The sequence below is a fragment of the Cornus florida genome, unplaced genomic scaffold (genome assembly GCF_030987335.1).
Source record: "Cornus florida cultivar Cherokee Brave unplaced genomic scaffold, ASM3098733v1 CherokeeBrave_3.0.0_Hap2_Chr11, whole genome shotgun sequence".
NCBI lineage: Eukaryota > Viridiplantae > Streptophyta > Magnoliopsida > Cornales > Cornaceae > Cornus > Cornus florida.
In genome coordinates, this window is record NW_026775581.1 from 77,532,991 (window position 1) to 77,552,291 (window position 19,301).

At 31.7% G+C, this 19,301-nt stretch overlaps 1 protein-coding gene across 1 annotated transcript; it reads left to right on the forward strand.

The window, feature by feature from the left end:
- The first annotated feature begins 12,574 nt into the window (after positions 1-12,574).
- Positions 12,575-13,276, forward strand: LOC132285919 (large ribosomal subunit protein eL39x). Its single transcript, XM_059788156.1, has 3 exons — positions 12,575-12,686; positions 12,772-12,875; positions 12,964-13,276. The coding sequence occupies exons 1-3, from the start codon at positions 12,684-12,686 to the stop codon at positions 13,010-13,012; spliced, it is 156 nt and encodes a 51-aa protein (XP_059644139.1). The 5' UTR covers positions 12,575-12,683; the 3' UTR covers positions 13,013-13,276.
- The last annotated feature ends 6,025 nt before the right edge of the window (positions 13,277-19,301 follow it).

Consider the following 19,301-nt stretch of genomic DNA (forward strand, 5'->3'; position numbering starts at 1 on the left):
TTGAGCCAAAGGATGTCAAGTAAAGTCCTCACAAGCTGAAACAAGAAAACACAAACACTTTTTCATAGTTATTTTTTTGTCTTTAGCATTCTCCTAAGTTGATATAAAATCTCTAAATTATTGGGATTAGAATGAATTTAGTCAAAGACAGAGTCATGTGTGAGAGACCATATTATAAGATTTTACTTGTCGCGGAGCGCAATAGTAAGAATTTGAGTGGCCTTTCACATTCATCACATTAATTAACTCATTGGTAGTGTTCGATTTTTTTCCTTTAGGTTGTTTTGGACCAAAAATCATGTTTTCAAGGGTCACATCTATTTAATCCATCTAAAAAGTTTGTAAATTAATAATTTCACTAGCTTTTCCAATTCTTACTGATTCAAATATTGCAATGAGTTCACTTTTAGTATAAAAAATTGGGTTCATCCACTTCAAGAAGCTTATGATTGATAGCATTCTATTATTATTATTATATACACAATTTTAAAATAGACTAATCAAGGGCGTTATAATCTAGTTGTACCTCTTAATTTTAAACATGAGAAGGGTTCAAATCCTCTTAAGAGACAAATAAGTGTGTTAGTTTAGTTTCTTGCCACGTACATATATACACACACACATACACGTTCAAGTCCTCTTAAGAGACAAATAAGTGTGTGAGTTTAGTTTCTTACCACAAATACATATATATATATATATGCGCACACACTGTGTAGGATAAGAAATAAACCAATCAACTATGGATAAATCCGAGCGACCTTTACTTAAATTCAAGTAATCTTTTCGTAGGAATTTGCTCCCGATTATGAATCAAATTGATTAAAGAAACATGAAATGTACGTGTGTGTCTATATATATTTATGTGTGTGTCTATATATATGTGTGTGTAAATATATATATATATACACACTGAACTTTCTTGTTTCTTCAGGCTGGCTTGGGCTTTTTTAGTCCAAAAGAAGGCAGTCTTTTATTCTTGATTTTAGTCTTATGCTCGCCCTCTCATGTCAAAAATTGGGCCCGTCTTGTTGTGGTGTTGCACTACAAAGCCAGTTATAAAGCACTCCATTTATATATGTAGCATCAACAAACAAAAAAAAAACATATTTCAAACAAAAAAAAAAAAAAAACAGCTAATATCCCAATACTTTCATATACTATATATCATAATGGGACAGACAAAATTATAACATCATATGTATGTGTATATGAATTGTAATCACAATATTTTGACTTTGAAGTGCCTAATTATATATAAAGTCACCATACATATATAGGCCATGCTCAATAGGCCCACCAACTGATTGTTAGCCCACTTTATTGACTTAACCAGCCTCAGATTTGACCATGCATGCCTGCAGATTCAACAATCAGACTGACCCTTAAATGACAATGTTTTAGACCGAATTTTCCACTATATCAAGTTGGGGAAATTCTACTTTTGTGTTCTAGCATTTCACTTGAATTTTATATTAAATGTATAATTATTTTTCAAATATGGGAGTGTAAGAATATACTTCTTCAGATAATTTGTAGCGCAAGAGTGTTTTTTGAAAGAAAATTAAGAAAAGAAATTGCAATGCATGTGTACAAAAAGATTAATGTTCAATGTCACAATTTACTAATTTAGTAAGAAATGTACGTCTTTGTCTTTTTGTAGCCAGGATATGTTGGCATATTTGTTTTTCTTTTCTTGAGGACAAAAATGTAAGGGATTAGCAATTTAGAGGGAGGGTATAAGGTTTGACTACGAACTCTCAGATCAACCCAACCATTCAAATAACATAATATTTGTAATATGTTTGCAGATTTAGAAAGCCCATAATAATTGAATATTTCAAAATAAATGTTGGAATCGGTTGATATAGCATCCATTGCCGTGACTCAATTTTAGGAATTTATTGTTGCAGTGACTTAATTTTGGAATGGGTGTACTTGCCCATCATTTATAAAATATTAAATTGACTCAAAATAAAAGCATAAGCAGAGAAAATAAATGACCAAATCATTAATATACATATATATATTGGACAAGAATGATAGATTAAAGTTAAATGCGTGAAGGATAAGAATGATAGATTAAAAGTTAGATGTGTGAAGGTTCGAAATCGAGCTTTCAAAAATAATCATCAATTCTATGTTAAAGAAGTGAGATGAAAGTGCATCTAGTAGGATTAAAAAAAAAAAAGTGCATCTAGTGATTGGGCCAATTATGATTGGGCCGCCCGATAAGCAGTGGACCCAACTTACCTCCCATATCCTCTATGCCAAGTTATTTTTATTTTTGGATCACATTTTGTTGACGATCAGCAAATTAGCATTGGGCTTAAACTTGGGTGGATTGGACCTGTACCACCCTTAAAAAGGGCAATATTGCATTTAGACTTTCATCCTTGGTGAGAAAATGTGGAATAAATAGGCCCACTATACTTTAGACTTATCCTTGGGCTCACTTATTTTATTTTGCATTATATGTTTGCCCATAATATACAAAAAGGAACTTTTAATTTGGTTACATTTTAGGGACTAGGATCCTATGCAGTAAATGAGCACCCATGCTGTAGTGCAAAACAGAATTTTTTAAAAATGGGTAACTTTAGAGTCAGACGGAAAAAGGGAACGACGTTAAAAAAATAAAATAGAAAACTAACAAAAAAAAAAAAAAAAAGGAAAACAAAATATCCTCTTCTGCTTCAGCGCCTACCTCCCTCGTCACTGTCCCGTCCGGCATCTCCCTCTCTTGTCACGGTCTACCTCAAACTAGCATACTTTTACTGAGTTGTTTTAGCATCATCTCGTCGCTGTCTCACGGCTATATTTTCAGGTACTCACCCTTTCTCTCTCTTTTTCCCTTTTCATAAACCCAAACTCTTTCTCTTTTTCTCTCTCTATAAAAATCACACTAAAGCCGTTTCTCTTTGGTTTCAATACCAATTAGAGGTATATCTATGAATCTCTGTATATATATATATATATATATAGTATAGGCTGTTTATTTGTATTAATTTCAATCACTACTGTATTATTTTATTTAATTCATCATCCATGGCTTCTCTTCACGTTGTTTTGGGTTTGCTTTTTGCTTTTTTATGTGTTCATGCTTGTTTTAGACTTGTTGATTTTTTATTTTATGTTTGTTCCGGTGATTATATGTGTTTTTTTTTTTTTTTTTTTTTGCTATTTATTATCCATTGATTTTTTTTGCTAACCTTTTGGAATTCATATTCACAACGGCTCATGTTGTGATCGATTTCTTCTAATCTTCTTTCTAACTCTTCGATTTTGATCTGAAGATCTTTTTTCACCTCCAAAAATAAATTTTAAAATGCTTCAAGAGACATTTCCTTGAGCTTTATCTTATCCTATTGATCATTAAAGCAGTCAATACAGCATATCAGGTAACATAGTACTTCAACTATAGTCACGGCTGTTATTAGCACATCAAGAAAGCATTTTCAAAATTTCTAAAATATAAATCATGTTTGAATGATTCCAATTATAATGGTCACTGACATCAGGATTTTAACCATCTTGGGTTCCAACAAAATCTTTGGGCCAAATCATCTATTTACTCTTATACACAGTCCATCTGATTTATCATTAATACCTAACATATTCAAGTAACAACTGGTTTAATATACAAGATGCAGTAAATAATTTATCTCGGAAAATTTCATTTTGTCCTTCGCATTCTTCTCAATACTGCTAAATGCATCCTCCTCCTTCTTTAGATTACCTTCCAATTGCAATACCTGATTCCTAAGTTTCTCTTTCTCTAAATCATCCTCCAACAAAGAATGCTCCAATTCGTGACACTAAGCATTCAGAATTTCCAACTCCGACTGCAGCTTTACAATTGTTGACTTTTTTTCATCCTTTAGACTCCTCAAAATGTTTAATTCCTCTATAAACTTCTCTGTTTTCATCTTTATCAAAGCAAGCATGTTTTCCATCTCATTCCTTTCTAGATTCCCTTTTCGAAATAGAATTTCCGATTCATTCACGGATGTTTCCATGTGTTTTCCATATATAAGTTATTGGTTACTATTATTAATATTTACAATAGTAAATGTTTATTGAGAAATTGCATTTTCTAAGACACTTTATTATCTTCTTATAGGTGGTGGTTTTAAATAAGTAATCCATTAAATGAACGAAGCCATAAACCCAAATTTGGAATGATGTTCAAGTCCGTTGAAAATGCATATGACTTATACAATGCATACGGACGTAAAGTTGAATTTAGTGTAAGAAGGGATTATTCCAATAAAAACTATAAAACTAGAGAAATTACTTCTACCCAATTTGTATGTTGCAAGGAGGGTTATAAAGGAAACGACAAAAGGTAACATTTTACAAAAGAAGTTAGGGCAGAAACAAGGGTCGGATGTGGTGCATTCATGCATATAAAATTTGAAAGGGATGAAGGAATATATTTCGTAGACAGATTTGAAGAGAAGCAAAACCATAAACTTATTATAAAATATTACACTCATTTGATGTCTTCATAACAGAACATCTCTGTACCTCAAGCAATTGACATCGAGTTGGCAAATGATTCTAGAATATCAGTTGGTTCTTCATATGAACTAATGGGACGACAATCTGGGCCAAGAGAACCACTTGGGTTTACAAAAGTAGACCAAAAAGTTTATTTGAGAACCAAAAGACAAAAGCAATTACAATTTGGAGAGGTTGGATCCATATTTGAGTATTTTCAATCCCAGATGTTGGAAAATCCTTCATTTTTTCATGCGGTTTAGTTGGACAAAGATAACTTGATAACCAATATATTTTGGGCTAATGCAAGGATGATTATTAATTATGATTATTTTGGAGATATTGTGTCGTTTGACACAACATACAAGGTGAATAATGTGAATCGACTATTTGCCGCTTTTGTTAGTCTGAATCATCATAGAAAAACAAGTATATTTTGAGGTGTTTTGATGTATGATGAGACAACAGATTCATTTGTGTGGTTGTTTGAGACATTTTTTAAGGCAATGTCTCATAAATTTTCGAAGACAATTATAAGTGACCAAGATGCAGCTATTACAAAAGCATTAGCATTGGTGATGCCTAAGACACACGACCATATTTGTATATAGCATATTATACAAAATGGTACAAAACATTTAGATAATGTTATCAAGGGTCCAGTGGGTATAACAGGCATTTTATCTGAATTTATGAAAAAACATGAGGACGAAGAAGATTTTAAAATATGTTGGAAGTCCATGCTAACCGAGTGTGGTGTTCGTGACAACAAATAGTTGTCTGGAACGTATAATTTAATGACCAAATGGGCAAAGTCATTTGTGAAAAATCACTGGTGTGTTGGTGTGCATAGCACTCAACTCAATTAAAGTTTCAATTTCGGATTGAAAAAATTCGCTAAATATGACCATAATATTCCCGATTTTTTCAAACATTTTGATAGGATGGTCACTGAGAAAATGTATATTGAACTAAATGTGGAGTACAACTTGACTCACATAGAGCCGAATGTTAAACTTCCTTGCACAATAGTAGTCAAAGTTGGTGAGATTTACACAAAATATATATATATATATATATATATATATATATATATATATATATATATATATTTCAGTTATTTCAAAAAGAAATTTAAGCTATAGTTGGATTCTATTTCAAAGAATCAATTCAATATGATGAAGAAGTTATATACAAAGTGGTCTCGATTGAAAAACATAATAAAAAATGACGTGTAAGAAAGAAAACATGTAACTATTTGACATGCAGTTGTTGGTTGTTTTAAATGGATGGTATTCCGTGTTCACACATGTTACAGGTTATGAGAGAAGTACTACACAAAACTGAATTACCTAAGGAATACATACTGAAACGACGATGGGACGCGAGAAGCAAGAGATGGGGCAATGTTGGATTTCATTGGTCGTGAAATGCAAATGGATCCTAAATTGCAACAACGATAAAAATATAGAGACATGTGTTATCTATTCACTCGTGTTAGTTCATTTGCATTAGAGGGTGAAGATTTTTTTAATTTATCAATTATCCACAGGGAACATTTGCTTAAGCTTCTTAAAGAAATGAGAAGGCAAAAATGGGTGCAACGTAATGATGAATACTTGTCTAAGGCTAGCAATGGGCATCAAATTCATGTCACTTACGAGCAAAGTTGCCATGACATTACTATAAATAGTTTTAAAAAACGGGACACGTTTAGAGGGCAGAAAAAAATACTCAAACCAACATTTGAAATTGCTACAAAAAAAGGAAAAGAAATCTTTGAAACAACCCATTTAATCATACGTGAAGCATAAGGTGAGTAGCACTCTAATATGTCACAAATGTTTAAACATACCAGTTTGACTACTATTGAAATATCATTTTAATTTTTCATTGTTTTAGGGTGCTGAAATTCCAAGCGAGTATGCATGGATATCCATATCACCTAGTCCACCCCCAAGCCCTAAGTTGCAACGGAGTTACAACTACCAGAGGCTTCAATTTCCAAGCTTGCATCTCATTTTATATGGGTCTACCTGCAAACAAGAGCAACCACACCGAATTACATTTAGACATATGAATTTTGACATTTATAAGATGAAACCACTACGGATATGAAATTTTTTAACATACTGTGTCGAACTTGTGCTCTAATTCGCCATTAAAAAGTTGCATGAACCACATCATGACCACTCCACAACTATCCCTAATATTCAATAACATGGACAAAAAATTGATGACAAACTGAGATCTTAAATAAGATTTTGACATAATAAAATTAGTTAATTTTCTTAAAAAAAATAAAAATGAAAATGAAAAAAATAAACTCATACCAATCAGATTGTTTTAGGACTTTCACATCAACAGTATTGAATTCTCCGAAATCTTTGTTAAATAAAACTTCCATGAATTCTTTCTGCAATTATAAATGATATTCATACATGTTAGTTGATAACATTAAAACTTCAAAACTAACAGAAAAAACAAATTGAAACTTCTAATCAAGAGTTTATTAAAACCTCATTACCAGTAAATAAGCGTATTTTCTTCTAATCTTATTGTTAAGGGAGTCCTGGTAATAAATGGTTAATTTGTCGATATCAACAACGTAGAGGAATCAATTTTTATTATTTGACATAGGAAAAAAGAACTGGAACACATCATAATTATAAGTATAAAAATATAACATGCCTCAATGGATAATGAAGCGAATCATTAATAGTTAAATGAATCATACATACCCGACTACATTTTAGAATTTCATCTTTATTTATTTTAAAGATCCTCAAGCTATTCTTCCATACATCATCCAACATAACTCTCCGCTTAATAGCATCACACCCATTAGCTTGTAAAATTGATGACTACACATGTACAAAGCATCATCAACAACAAATGCCTGAATCATTGATAAAACAACATTTTATACAAAAGACTTACCACAATAGGAGAATAAAAGAAGAAGTATCTCTTTTGATTGTCTTTAATCACCAACGCTTTCAATACAAGAATGTCAACAAGCTGAAAGGTTAATACGTTACTTGTTAGTATCGCATTTAAATACATTAGTAACATAAATACATTTCATGAAGCAATAACACCGACCGGGCTATCAATCCATTCTCTACTCAGTAATATCCAGTCTTGTCCACGGCTTAAATGATGTTCGTGCATATCCACCAATATTTCCCTAAGAATATAAGAACAAAATGAATATTAGATAACTATTATATAACCAACACTTTTTCAATATTTGGACATGTATACTTACTCATCGAGTGCCTTGAGGTTTGATGCATACTTTAATACTCTCCTCGTATACTTGTTAGAGAAAACTGTATGCTTCTTAACCAATTCAATGCAAAATACAGATTTTACGAATCGACTTGGTTGCTTGACACGCACCGTTTAGAAGGCTTCACCAAAGAGTTTTCTTGGTGACAAAGAACTATCACAATACGGCCAGACTATTGTATTAGTTGTTCCTCTTTCTCAATCTCCTTATCATTTTGAATATCTATCTCAATTTTTAAATCATCTCCGTCTTTCTCTACATTTTTCTCCATCTCTTATCTTTATTATTGTCAATATCCACCAATATTTCCCCAAGAATATAAGACAAAAATTTATATTAGATAACTATTATATAAATTTTTGACTTTTTGAATATTTTAACATGTACACTTACTTATCAGGCGCCTCGGGGCTTAATGCATACTTTATTTGGACATGTGCATTTTCTTTGCTTCCGTCTTTTTTAAGAGATCCATCAAATCGAGGTGAGGCAGCTATTTGTTCGCCTTCCCAAATTTTGAGTGAATTTTTGATATGTTTGTCCTCATACGTCTTTGAATTTGATGGACTTGATGGAAGTCCCTTTCCAAATTCTTTAACAAAACCTGTATAAAAATATTAATATAACAAGATTTTTAGAAGGAATAGATTAGTTGATTTAAATAATTGTAACAAATACTAACCAAATAGAAGGATTTTCTCAAATCAAATAAAATTTAACCATCTTAACATAGTTAATTAGTATAATAAAATATTTGTAGTGCCGTAAGATATGTTTAACTTTGTGATAAGTAATATATATTTCCCCCCCCCCCCCCCCCCCGGTCATCCTCATTCTCTTATGGTATAATCTATTGACAATATGAAATCATTCAATTAAATATACAATTTGGCATAGTTTGAAACATTTGTGCATGGAATAGAAACTTGAAGTTACCTTTCTGAGTCCAAATCGCCCTAATTCAGACATTTCATATTTTAGGCGCTCCTTAATTAATGGTTTAGGCCAATCACTAGCAACATTAGGGTACTTGTTCGGTTTTGGACAATTGACAACAACACAAACCAAATAAAACAACTGCATGTACATCAACCCACTTATAAATTGATGCAACTGATAGTTAAGATTAAATTTTATTATGTCACTTGGATCATGCACACCTTTAAAAAAAATAGACTACCATTGCAATTTTTTTTTTTTTTATATGTCTTCAATTTATTAACCCATTTTACCAAATCATTAAACACACACTTTACCCAATTGTATTGGTTGATCTTCTTCACATCATCAACCATTCCAAAAAAGTCTTTCGACACTTCATAAGCAGTGTTTGGAAACAATATGCATCCACATGCATATAGTAAAAAAAGTCGCTTAAAATCATCATCAACGAGTCGGTCACCCCAATTTCGAAGCATCACACCAATTTTGTCAACCTTCAAACTCTTTTTTTTTTTTTTTTTTTTTTCCTTCATGAAACCACCTTATTTCACCCAACTCCAGTTGGTCATACCCTTGTCTCCTTCTAAGTTCACCATTACTGAGTGACCATTGGGTATCCCAAGAATGTGCTCAACATCTGTCGCTGTTATCGGAATGAGTTCATCAGAAAGTCTCAAACTGCATCTGCGCTCGTCAAAATTTTCTATCAGGTACTAACAAAAATATTGGTTCAAGTGAGTACATTTCACCGGCATTGTGCTCACTTTTTTATTTTGTAACAAATTACAAAATAATAAGTAAAAAAAAAAATTGTATATTGATAAATGTGCTACCTAATAAATTTATAATATTAATAATCAGTGATAAGCGAAAACCAAATATAACACTACAAAACAGTCTTCAAAAAATTGTAAAAGGGGACACTATTCTATTTTTCAGAGTGTTAAAAGGATCCACATTGTATAAATACATAATAATTTTCAAATAATTGTAATCAACCCCTTGAATATTCCTATCAACTGCCCTTACAATGTAGAATTTCTTACCTTAGGCTTTTTCTGCTTTTTTTTTTTTTTTTTTTCCTTAGTATAAGACACCATATTCTTTTTGTATTGATCTCTAAATGGCTTTTTATTAATTTCCGACATTGAATTCCATTCTTTTGAATACTCCTTATTTTGCCCCACCACATTTGTACCAATTTTTTTAATTATATTTTCTAATAACATGACATAAAAGCAAATATATTAAGAACAACAAAATATATACATAAAATATTTTAACAAAGTAATATTTTATAAAATTTGTACCTGTATAATAAGTAGCAATTGGCCGGCTTATGTGGAGTATCTTCTACGTCTGCAAGACTCGAGGAAGTAGCTTGATATTTTCGTTTTACACCAGTTGAACGTCCCATCATGAAACTATAAATTAAAAAAAAAAAAAAAAAAAAAAAAAAAAAAAAAAAAAAGGTTGTTCATAACGCTAGTCTTAGTCCTAATCAAGATGGTGGATATATGAAAAGTTCTTCAACTTAGTTCTTCAGCTTAAAGTCAGAATCAGAAAGTTTACTTACATAATGTAGTCCAAGCTACTACATATTTCAGAAGTTCCCAAACTAATAATGTTCGTAACACCTATAAAAGTTAGATGAGGTTAAGTGAACCCAATACACCCCTGTATCACGTTGCCTAAACTGAGTTAATTTCTACACGTGAACTTTCATCACTTTGGTCGACCCAATATAGTAGACAACATATATTTTGTGTAATTTCAAAATATAAACTTGAGATGCAGGACCTTGGTTTTGATCCCGACCTCTGTGACCATTTAATTTTTACTAATTATCAGCTTTTTATATAATAATAAAAAAAAAACAGACTTTCAATGATTAAATCACAAGAAACTAAAAAAATCAATGGATAATACATAGCAAAAAACACACATCTAATCATAGGAACAAACATAAAATAAAAAATCAACAAGTCCGAAACAAGCATGAACACATAAAAAAAGCAAAAAGCAAACCTAAAACGGCATGAAGAAAAGCCATGGATGATGAATCAAATTATATAATATAGTAATGATTGAAATTAATATAAACAAACAGCCAATACTATATACACACACACACACACAGAGATTGATAGATATACCTCTAATTGGTATTGAAACCGAAAAGAAACGGCTTCAATGTGATTTTTGTAGAAAGAGAGAGCGAGAGAGTTTGGGTTTATGAAAAAGGAAAGAGAGAGAGAGAAAGGGTGAGTACCTGAAAATATAATTGTGAGACAGCGACGAGGTGATGCCGGAATAACTCAGTAGAAGTATGCTAGTTTGGGGTAGACCGTAACGAGAGAGTGAGATGGTGGACGGGACGGTGACGAGGGAGGGAGGCGCTGAAGCAAAGAGGATATTTTGCTTCTTCTTCTTTTTTTGGGTAGTTTTCTATTTTATTTTTTTAACATTGTTCCCTTTTTCCGTCTGACTCTAAAGTTACTCATTTTAAAAAAAAAATCATTTTTGCATTACAGCATGGGTACAATAGGACCCATTTACTGTAGATGATCCTAGTCCACATTTTAGATGATATAATTTTAGCAACTATATTTCGTGACTTTGGTCTAAAATGCAAATACATAATAAATAAGGGTTGTATAATCTTCCATGTGATTTGGCCTATTCTATGTGCCTTGATAGGATAACCAAAATCATATTAAACAAGTAAATTTTAAGCCCATTACAGTTAAGTCAAATTCTTCAAATGGTCCCATGAGAGTGGGGGAAGAAAAACAAAATTTCTTCAAATGGATAAAAAATTTGATCTCTACATTTTATTTTTTATATGGCATTACAACAAGAAGAACGACAAGACTAAGTTTGCCTTATTACTAGATAAAGGAGTGCTCTATTGATAGAATTAGGGATGACAATTTCTTCCAACCTAATTGGTTTTCGCCCTTAATGGGGTGGATTTGGTAGCCCCTAAATTGGTTTGGGGCAGATATGGTAAAATAATTAAAAATGAGAAGTGAGTTTGGGGCGGAGGCGGATTTAGTGATAAACCCGCCCCGATTATATATATACCTTTAAAAAATATATATTTAATATTTTTAAGACTTTTGTTACTTTACTGGATCAATTAATATATTAATATTCATTACTTAATAATTTAAAAGTTGGGTCAACTTATTAATCAACCCAATTTGAGCACATTGGGCTTGTTTTTTTTACTAAATAATAAAAGTAGCATAACCCGCCCTGTCCCGCAATTAAACGAAGTACACGGGGCGAAGTCGATACTTTTTCTGTTGGAGTAGGGGAGGGACTGGTATACCAATTATAAACCAGTCCCGAGATTAGTATGACGAATTTTCTAACGAAGCAAAGTAAGATTTAACTAAATTCTTCCCAACTCTATCGCGTTGCCATCCCTAGATAGAATTGACGTGTCACTTGGACGCTCTATTATTACCTCCTCTTTTTGACGGTGTGGTTAGGGTAGCCTCTTGTACTCAAATCCGTTATCCCAATAATTGTGTTTCTAGTTCTTGCAATTAATAATATTCTTACTCTCTTTTTTGTTAGAAAAAACAAAAAAATTGATATATGATAGCATTTGATTTATCAATGAGTAGAGTTTTACATTTTTTATTTTTTTCCTTGGCAATTCTTGCAAGTGTGCGTTCTTAAGTGTACGTAATTACACACAGTAGGCACCCCAAGCCCATTGACTAAAACCCAAGGAAAGGCTGACCGAAAAACAAACCAGGCCCAATGACTAACCCAAAGTGGAGTTTGGATTTGGTCTTTTTACATTTGATGTTTTATTATTCGACAAAAAAATAAAAAAAGTTCCCTATAAATTAGCTGTACGTAAGCCTAGGGTTTCATTTCCTAGGGTTTTCGCACAGCTTGTGGCCGGTTTCAATCGCTCGCGAAAATGGTGAGTCTCTCTCTTTGCGGATTTGGATTCTTCGTCTCTCTATATTTATAATTTCTCTTTCTAAAAATGAGTTTGTATTTTGAAGCCGTCACACAAGACCTTCATGATCAAGAAGAAATTGGCGAAGAAGATGAGGCAGAACAGACCCATCCCTTATTGGATCCGTATGAGGACTGACAACACCATAAGGTTAAAAGTTGCAAACTTTCTCTCTCTAAATTTTCTCTAAATTGAAATTTTGTTATATTTACATGTATTTGTTTATATATCTCGTCAGGTACAATGCGAAGCGCAGGCACTGGCGTCGCACGAAGCTCGGATTCTGAGATGGTAGTGGAATCCTCTTTTTACTTACGCTTGCTTTGATCGAACTTAGAGATTTAGTTGTCGTTAAGACAGTGATAAGAGCTCAATGCTCTATGTTTTGTTGAACTCATTTGTAAGGAACTCATAGTAGTCCTTCATTCAGACCTTTATTTATTGTTCATTTTGACTAATTTTGGAAGATGGGTTAATCATTTCCTTTGTTTTGGTGATGGTTGTTTTTAAAGCTTTTATACAAAATGTGGAGACATGGGTTGTGTTTTGTTTGTCTTAGTTTCGTGATGGTTCTGATTTTATTGTTTGATGGATTTTTTATTTGATTGTATTGATTGGTTAGATTTATAATTTGGAAATAAGAAATAAATTAGATATTTTAGATTCATATTTATTTTTGAATTGATTGTACTTATGGGTTAGATTTATGTATTTTTTTTGGAAGTTTTGTTTATAATTTGGAATTAAGAGATAGGTTAGAATTTTGATTCATATACTTCAAAAGTGAGAGTGATCCACTCTTCTGATGGTTGTGCTAAAAATATAAGCTTGACTCTCATTATATTCAATTGTTTTGATGACCTCCAACCATCACTCTGCCCATTATGAAATTGAGTATCAAACTAAAAATGTTCTTCCTTCCCTATAGTCATTTGGCTAATTTTGTCATTTAAGGTGTATTGGTGATTGAATAAGAAATAGAATTGAAGTGTAGACCTAATTTCTTTTATGGGTTTTTTGTTTTTTTTTTTTGAAAAGCTTTTATGGTTCTTTTGATGGCCCCTTCTTTTTATTTTTCTTAGATTTTCAATTTATTTTGGAATGATGGGTTTCTCTATCTATAATTAAGTTGGTGATGTTTGTCTTCTTCACAATGTGATGAGGGTTCCTTTAGATCGTATATAATTAGTTTTAGGGTAGGCTGTCCTCTTTTATCACTCGTATACTGCCACGATTCAATTCTTCTAGCATGCCCTTATAGTATGATGTTTTTATTTGTCTTCTTAAATCTAATCGTGGCAATCATTAATTTCAATAGCTCTGCTGTTTTTTATTACATTTTGCACTTCACTTGTTCAGATTTGTGTTTGCTGTACTATACACTTTTACTTATCCGATCATGACAATCATCTTAGATTCTTGATTATGAGATCATTCTGGCTGTCATTTATACTCTTGGTTACATTTACTTCTCTTTGAACTATTTAGTATACCTGGCCATTGTTGTTAGTGTTTCTTCATAATCTTTACTCTGGTCTTTCTAAACATAAATTCATTATGATTTCCATTTTTGGTTTAAATGTTAGGAACTCATATGAATGTTGTTCATAATATTTTCTATATAATTGTTTTTGGAGTTTCTTGTAACATGTTGGAGTTAATAATCCCATCTGGCTGTTTTCTTGTTTCGTTTAACCGTTACTGTTATTCAAATTCTTTTCTATGATATGTGATACCCAATTATATCTCCTCTCAATTTGAAAAAATAAATTGAATTTACTTTTTTCTTTTCTTAATTAGTGAATTTCTTCCACTAAAAATGATTGATGATTGAGATTTTTATGGTGATTTAATCAGATATTTCTGTATTTAACTTCAAATGCATACAATATTTCGACACTTCATCCCTTTTGAGGTCCTGTTCACAAACTTGAATGAACTCAAACCTCCCTGAAAGTAGCTTTTGGTCATATCATTTATGTTTTTAAGTTTGTTTAAACATTGTTGATCAATTTGACTGTAGCGGAGCTTGCATTTTACAAACACCAAAATGGTATTCATCCATTGTGTTTTTCAAGAACACTGTAGCAAGTTGGGTACCGCAGAAAAAAATAATGTACAAACATAATCACAGTAGCACTATAGCCCACCACTCTCTCTGTCCCCAACCCCAAACTCACGAGCTCTACTGACTTGCCCTAGCTGTGATCTCCTCACGGCCAGCTGCAATCTCCTTCACGGGTGAGAAGCTCCCCCCCTTCCCCCTCTCTCCCCCCAGTGAGAGCTACTCCAGGCTCTCTCTCTCTCTCTCTCTCTCTCTACTCATTATACCATCACTCTCACTTATTGCAACAAACCACCACCATGACATCACTGTCTACCCACTCAGTCGCTATGTCATTCCTACCACTGTTATGCACACATCTTTTTTTCCATCAACTAGCGATGCTAACAATTTGGAATTAGAGAAAAAAGTAAGAACATTGTGTGTATTGCCCATTGTTCATTTTGTCTAATTTTGGAAGATGGGTTAATCATTTTCTTTGTTTTGGTGATGGTTTTTTAATCTTATCTTTTATTCATAGTCTTTGCTCTGGTCTTTATTGCTCATTTCGATTTTCGACTAATTTTAGAAGATTGGTTAATCATTTCCTTTGTTTTGGTGATTTGTTTTTAATCTTATTCTGTAGCTTTCATACAAATGTGGAGAAATGGGTTGTGTTTTGTTTGGCTTAATTTAGTGATGGTTCTGATTTTATTGTTTCATGGATTTTTTTTATTTTATCGCACTATTTATAAATTGGAATTAAGAAATGGGTTAGATTCATACTTGATTTGATTGTATGTATTGGGTAGATTTATGTAATTTCATAAAAGTTTTGTTTATAATTTGGAATTGAGAGAGAGGTTAGATTCTATACTTCAAAGAGCGATTGATTCAGTTTTCTAATGAGAGTGTTAAAAATATAGGCTTGACTTGTTATATTCAATTGTTTTGATTACCGCCCACCATCACTCCCCTGTCGTTATTTGGCTAATTTTGTAGTTATATGAACTGGGCTCTCATAATTCATATGGTGTAATGGTGATTGAATAAACAAATAGAATTAAATTGTAGCCTCAATTTCTTTTTATGGTTCATTTGTTGGTCTTATATACTCTGTTCTTTTTATTTTTCTTTGCTTTTTAATTTTATTTGGAAGGATAACTTTTTTCTGTAATTAGGTTGGTCATGTTTTTCTTCACTGTGATAAGGTTTGCTTTAGATCTTATATATCTAGTTTTAGGGTAAACTGTCCTCTTTTATCACTCAAATATATTACCGCGATTCATCTCCACCTCATTATTCTTATTTTGTGAACACAATTATATCATACCCTTGTAGTATGATGTTCTTACTTGTCCTCTTACTTCTAACCGTGGGAATCATTAATTTCAAAGTCTCTGCTCTGCTGATTTTGATTACATTTTGTACTTGTTCAGTTGTGTGAGTTCGATATATTGGACAATCATGACAGTCCTCTTAGATTCTTGATTATGAGACCTTTCTGGCTGTCGTTAAGCGTTCCTGGCCATTGTTATTAGTGCTCTTTTCCTAGTTTGTGCTCTGGTCTCTCTCAAACATAAGTGCATTATGATTTCCTTTTTGTTTTGAACATTTTGAACTTCTATGAATGTTCAAAATATTTTCCATATTATTATTTTTAGGGTTCCTCATAACATGTTATAAGGTTCTAATTCTGACTTACCGGTTTTTGTTTTGTTTTGTTTTTTTTTTTTTTTTGGTGTTTTAACAGTTACTGGTATTCAATTGCTTTCCGGATCATTTTATTCAGTATTCTTGTATCCAATAAGTGATACCTAATTATATCCCCTTCTATTTGAAAAAAGAAAAATAAATTTGCTGTTATCTTTTCTTAAAAGAAAAATTAATTAGTGATTTTATTCCATTGTAGGTGATGAGTGAGATTTTGATGGTGTACTTTCTGTATTTGCCTTAGAAGACGTGCAAAATTTCTACCCTTCATTCCCTTTATTGGCTTTTTCACAAACCGGAATAAGCACAAAAAAAAAAAAACTCAGCCGTATTGGCTTTTTCCCTTTTTGGCAATATTGTTTATGTTTTAAGTTTGGTGGGGTTTGCATTTTGTAGATACCAGTTTTGGGGGAAAAACTTAATTGCGAATACTGCTTATTTATGTGACATGGAACAATTGGTTGATGGCACAAATAAGTGGCGTAGAATTGGTTAATGCCACATATAACAAAGTATTAAAGGTGTAGGGAAGTTTTTTTTCCAGTTTTGGGGGTGATTGTGTGAGTTGTTTAATTTGATTTCTATGTTAATTAATGAGTAATTATGTATCTGTTTCTTTGTTTAATTAAGATTGTGTTTTGAGGTTTATATTTATAAATTTCATGAAAACTCGTGGGATGGGTTCAAGAGAAAGAAATTGTTTTGTAAATGGCGTGACTTCCAACTCTGCAGGTCATTTTAATATCTCAATTCCTGTCTTGATGGCCTTTGTTTCTTTTCTCCTGATAACTGCTCAACTAGGATTTGATACGAAGGACTTGAATTAGGATTTTAAGATTAGGGTATGTTTCAAGTGTTTTCACTCACATATGTAATCTCTCTCATTTGAGATTGTATAAACCAGAGTGCTATATTGTCCTTGTCAACACATGCTCGTGTGCAATATTTAGGTTGCAATTTTGAGGTGTTGTCTGAGGTTGAGGTTGGAATTACTGGTTTTTTTTGCTCTTATCATCTTCTTTACAATGGATGATTGTAATACCAACCCATGATATTGACGTAATGTGATTATTGCTTCTCAGCACATTTTGTGGTCAAATGAGAACCTGAGAAAAACATTCTGTCTATGGTGACCTAACTCAAACTCGGCAGGGTTGACCGGTGAGGTTGAAGATCACCTCATATTCATATGCGATTCTTGTCCTTGGAAAATATTTAGGTGTTTATTATTACTGAATCTTCAATACAAATTTTATTTTAATACATTATTAGTGTGGAATGAATGGTGTGGGATGACTAGAACTTTAAGATCAGAAACTAGTGTTATGTGTTTTTTTTTTTTTTTTTTAATTCACAATTTATTAAAATTATAAATATTTGTATTTTATTATTTATTTTTAACTCTAAACATACATAAGAAACAAAAATTAATCCATAATCAATCTTTTCTAAATCACTACAAATTTTTATTTCATGTTTTGAATTTTTTTTGAGATTTTTGGAGTGAGGTATCTCATTAGTCATAAGCAATGAACTTATGAACTAATATAAGGATATAATTGGAGCAAAAATTGTGATATTACACGAATGCTATTCTTATCTTTTATAACAGTAAAACCTACTTTATATATATATATAATTTTACAACCAGGACTCATTATTTGTTGCAGTGATAAATGCATAGCGTAAATTTGTTAAGTTCTATTCTTCCCAATTCCCTAGTCAGGCTGGAATAAAAAGATTTCTATTTATGATCCGACTTTTTACTATCAAAATATTAAGTCTCATGATATAGCGTACGAAAATAACATGATGATGTTAACACACTCGCATGAAATAATAAAATTTTTTATTTTTTATTTTTTATTTTTTAAATCTAAATATCATATTTCATTAATCCCACACATTTTTTATGAAATAAAAACATAACTAAAAACATAACAATAATACAATACGTAGTATATCTCTACACAATTTCTAATACTAAAAAAATGCAATTTTTATTCTTAAAGTAAGGAGGACACACAACTAACAAACTCACAGACCCCACAGTTTACGAACCTGCTCAACCTAAAGGTCAATTAGATCAAAAACACATATAAATAATTTTTTTCAAACGGGTTAGCCCATTTCAAAAAACGGGTCAAAATATAGATAAACCATCAAAAATATGGATCAACGGATCAGATTGATTCGGATTAAATGGAAAATAAAAACTAATCCAATGACAACGAATATATAAAATTTGAAACTAATTCAATTCAATAGGAGCCTTAAATCAATTTGATCAGATCCTTAAAATATCATATTGGATCAAATTAATTTGACAAATTTCAATGTAGTGTTTTTTTTTTCAGCCCAATTTGATATTGAGATTAAATAATACATTAAACTAAATGATTAAGTATTTATCATTGTCAATCTTTCAAGGAGTAGTTTCAATAGTCTTCAGAGATTAATTAAAATTCAAGAAGATGGTAAGACCCATGTAACTATTTATAAGGTTAAAAAGAGATATATGTATACTCCATATATATTATAAGTAATGAATTAGATAAGACTAAATTAGATTTTTCTAAATTTAAATACGTGAATCGATTTAACCCCTACCAATTAATCGTCATTAAACTAATGAACTAAAAAAATTGAAAAAATTAATTTAAATAGTACACATTATTTAAATCGAATAGTAAATGAACACCCTAAACGGACCCGGTAAAAATAATACCCAACAAAGATCCGAACCAACAAAGCCGGATCAATCATGTTACATATGCCCAAAGTGGACTAAAGAACAAGTATATAAAGTCAGGTGCTTT

Coding starts and splice junctions, on each gene's coding strand:
- LOC132285919 (XM_059788156.1), top strand. Junction 12,876..12,963: donor AGGACTGACAACACCATAAG/GTTAAAAGTTGC, acceptor ATATCTCGTCAG/GTACAATGCGAAGCGCAGGC.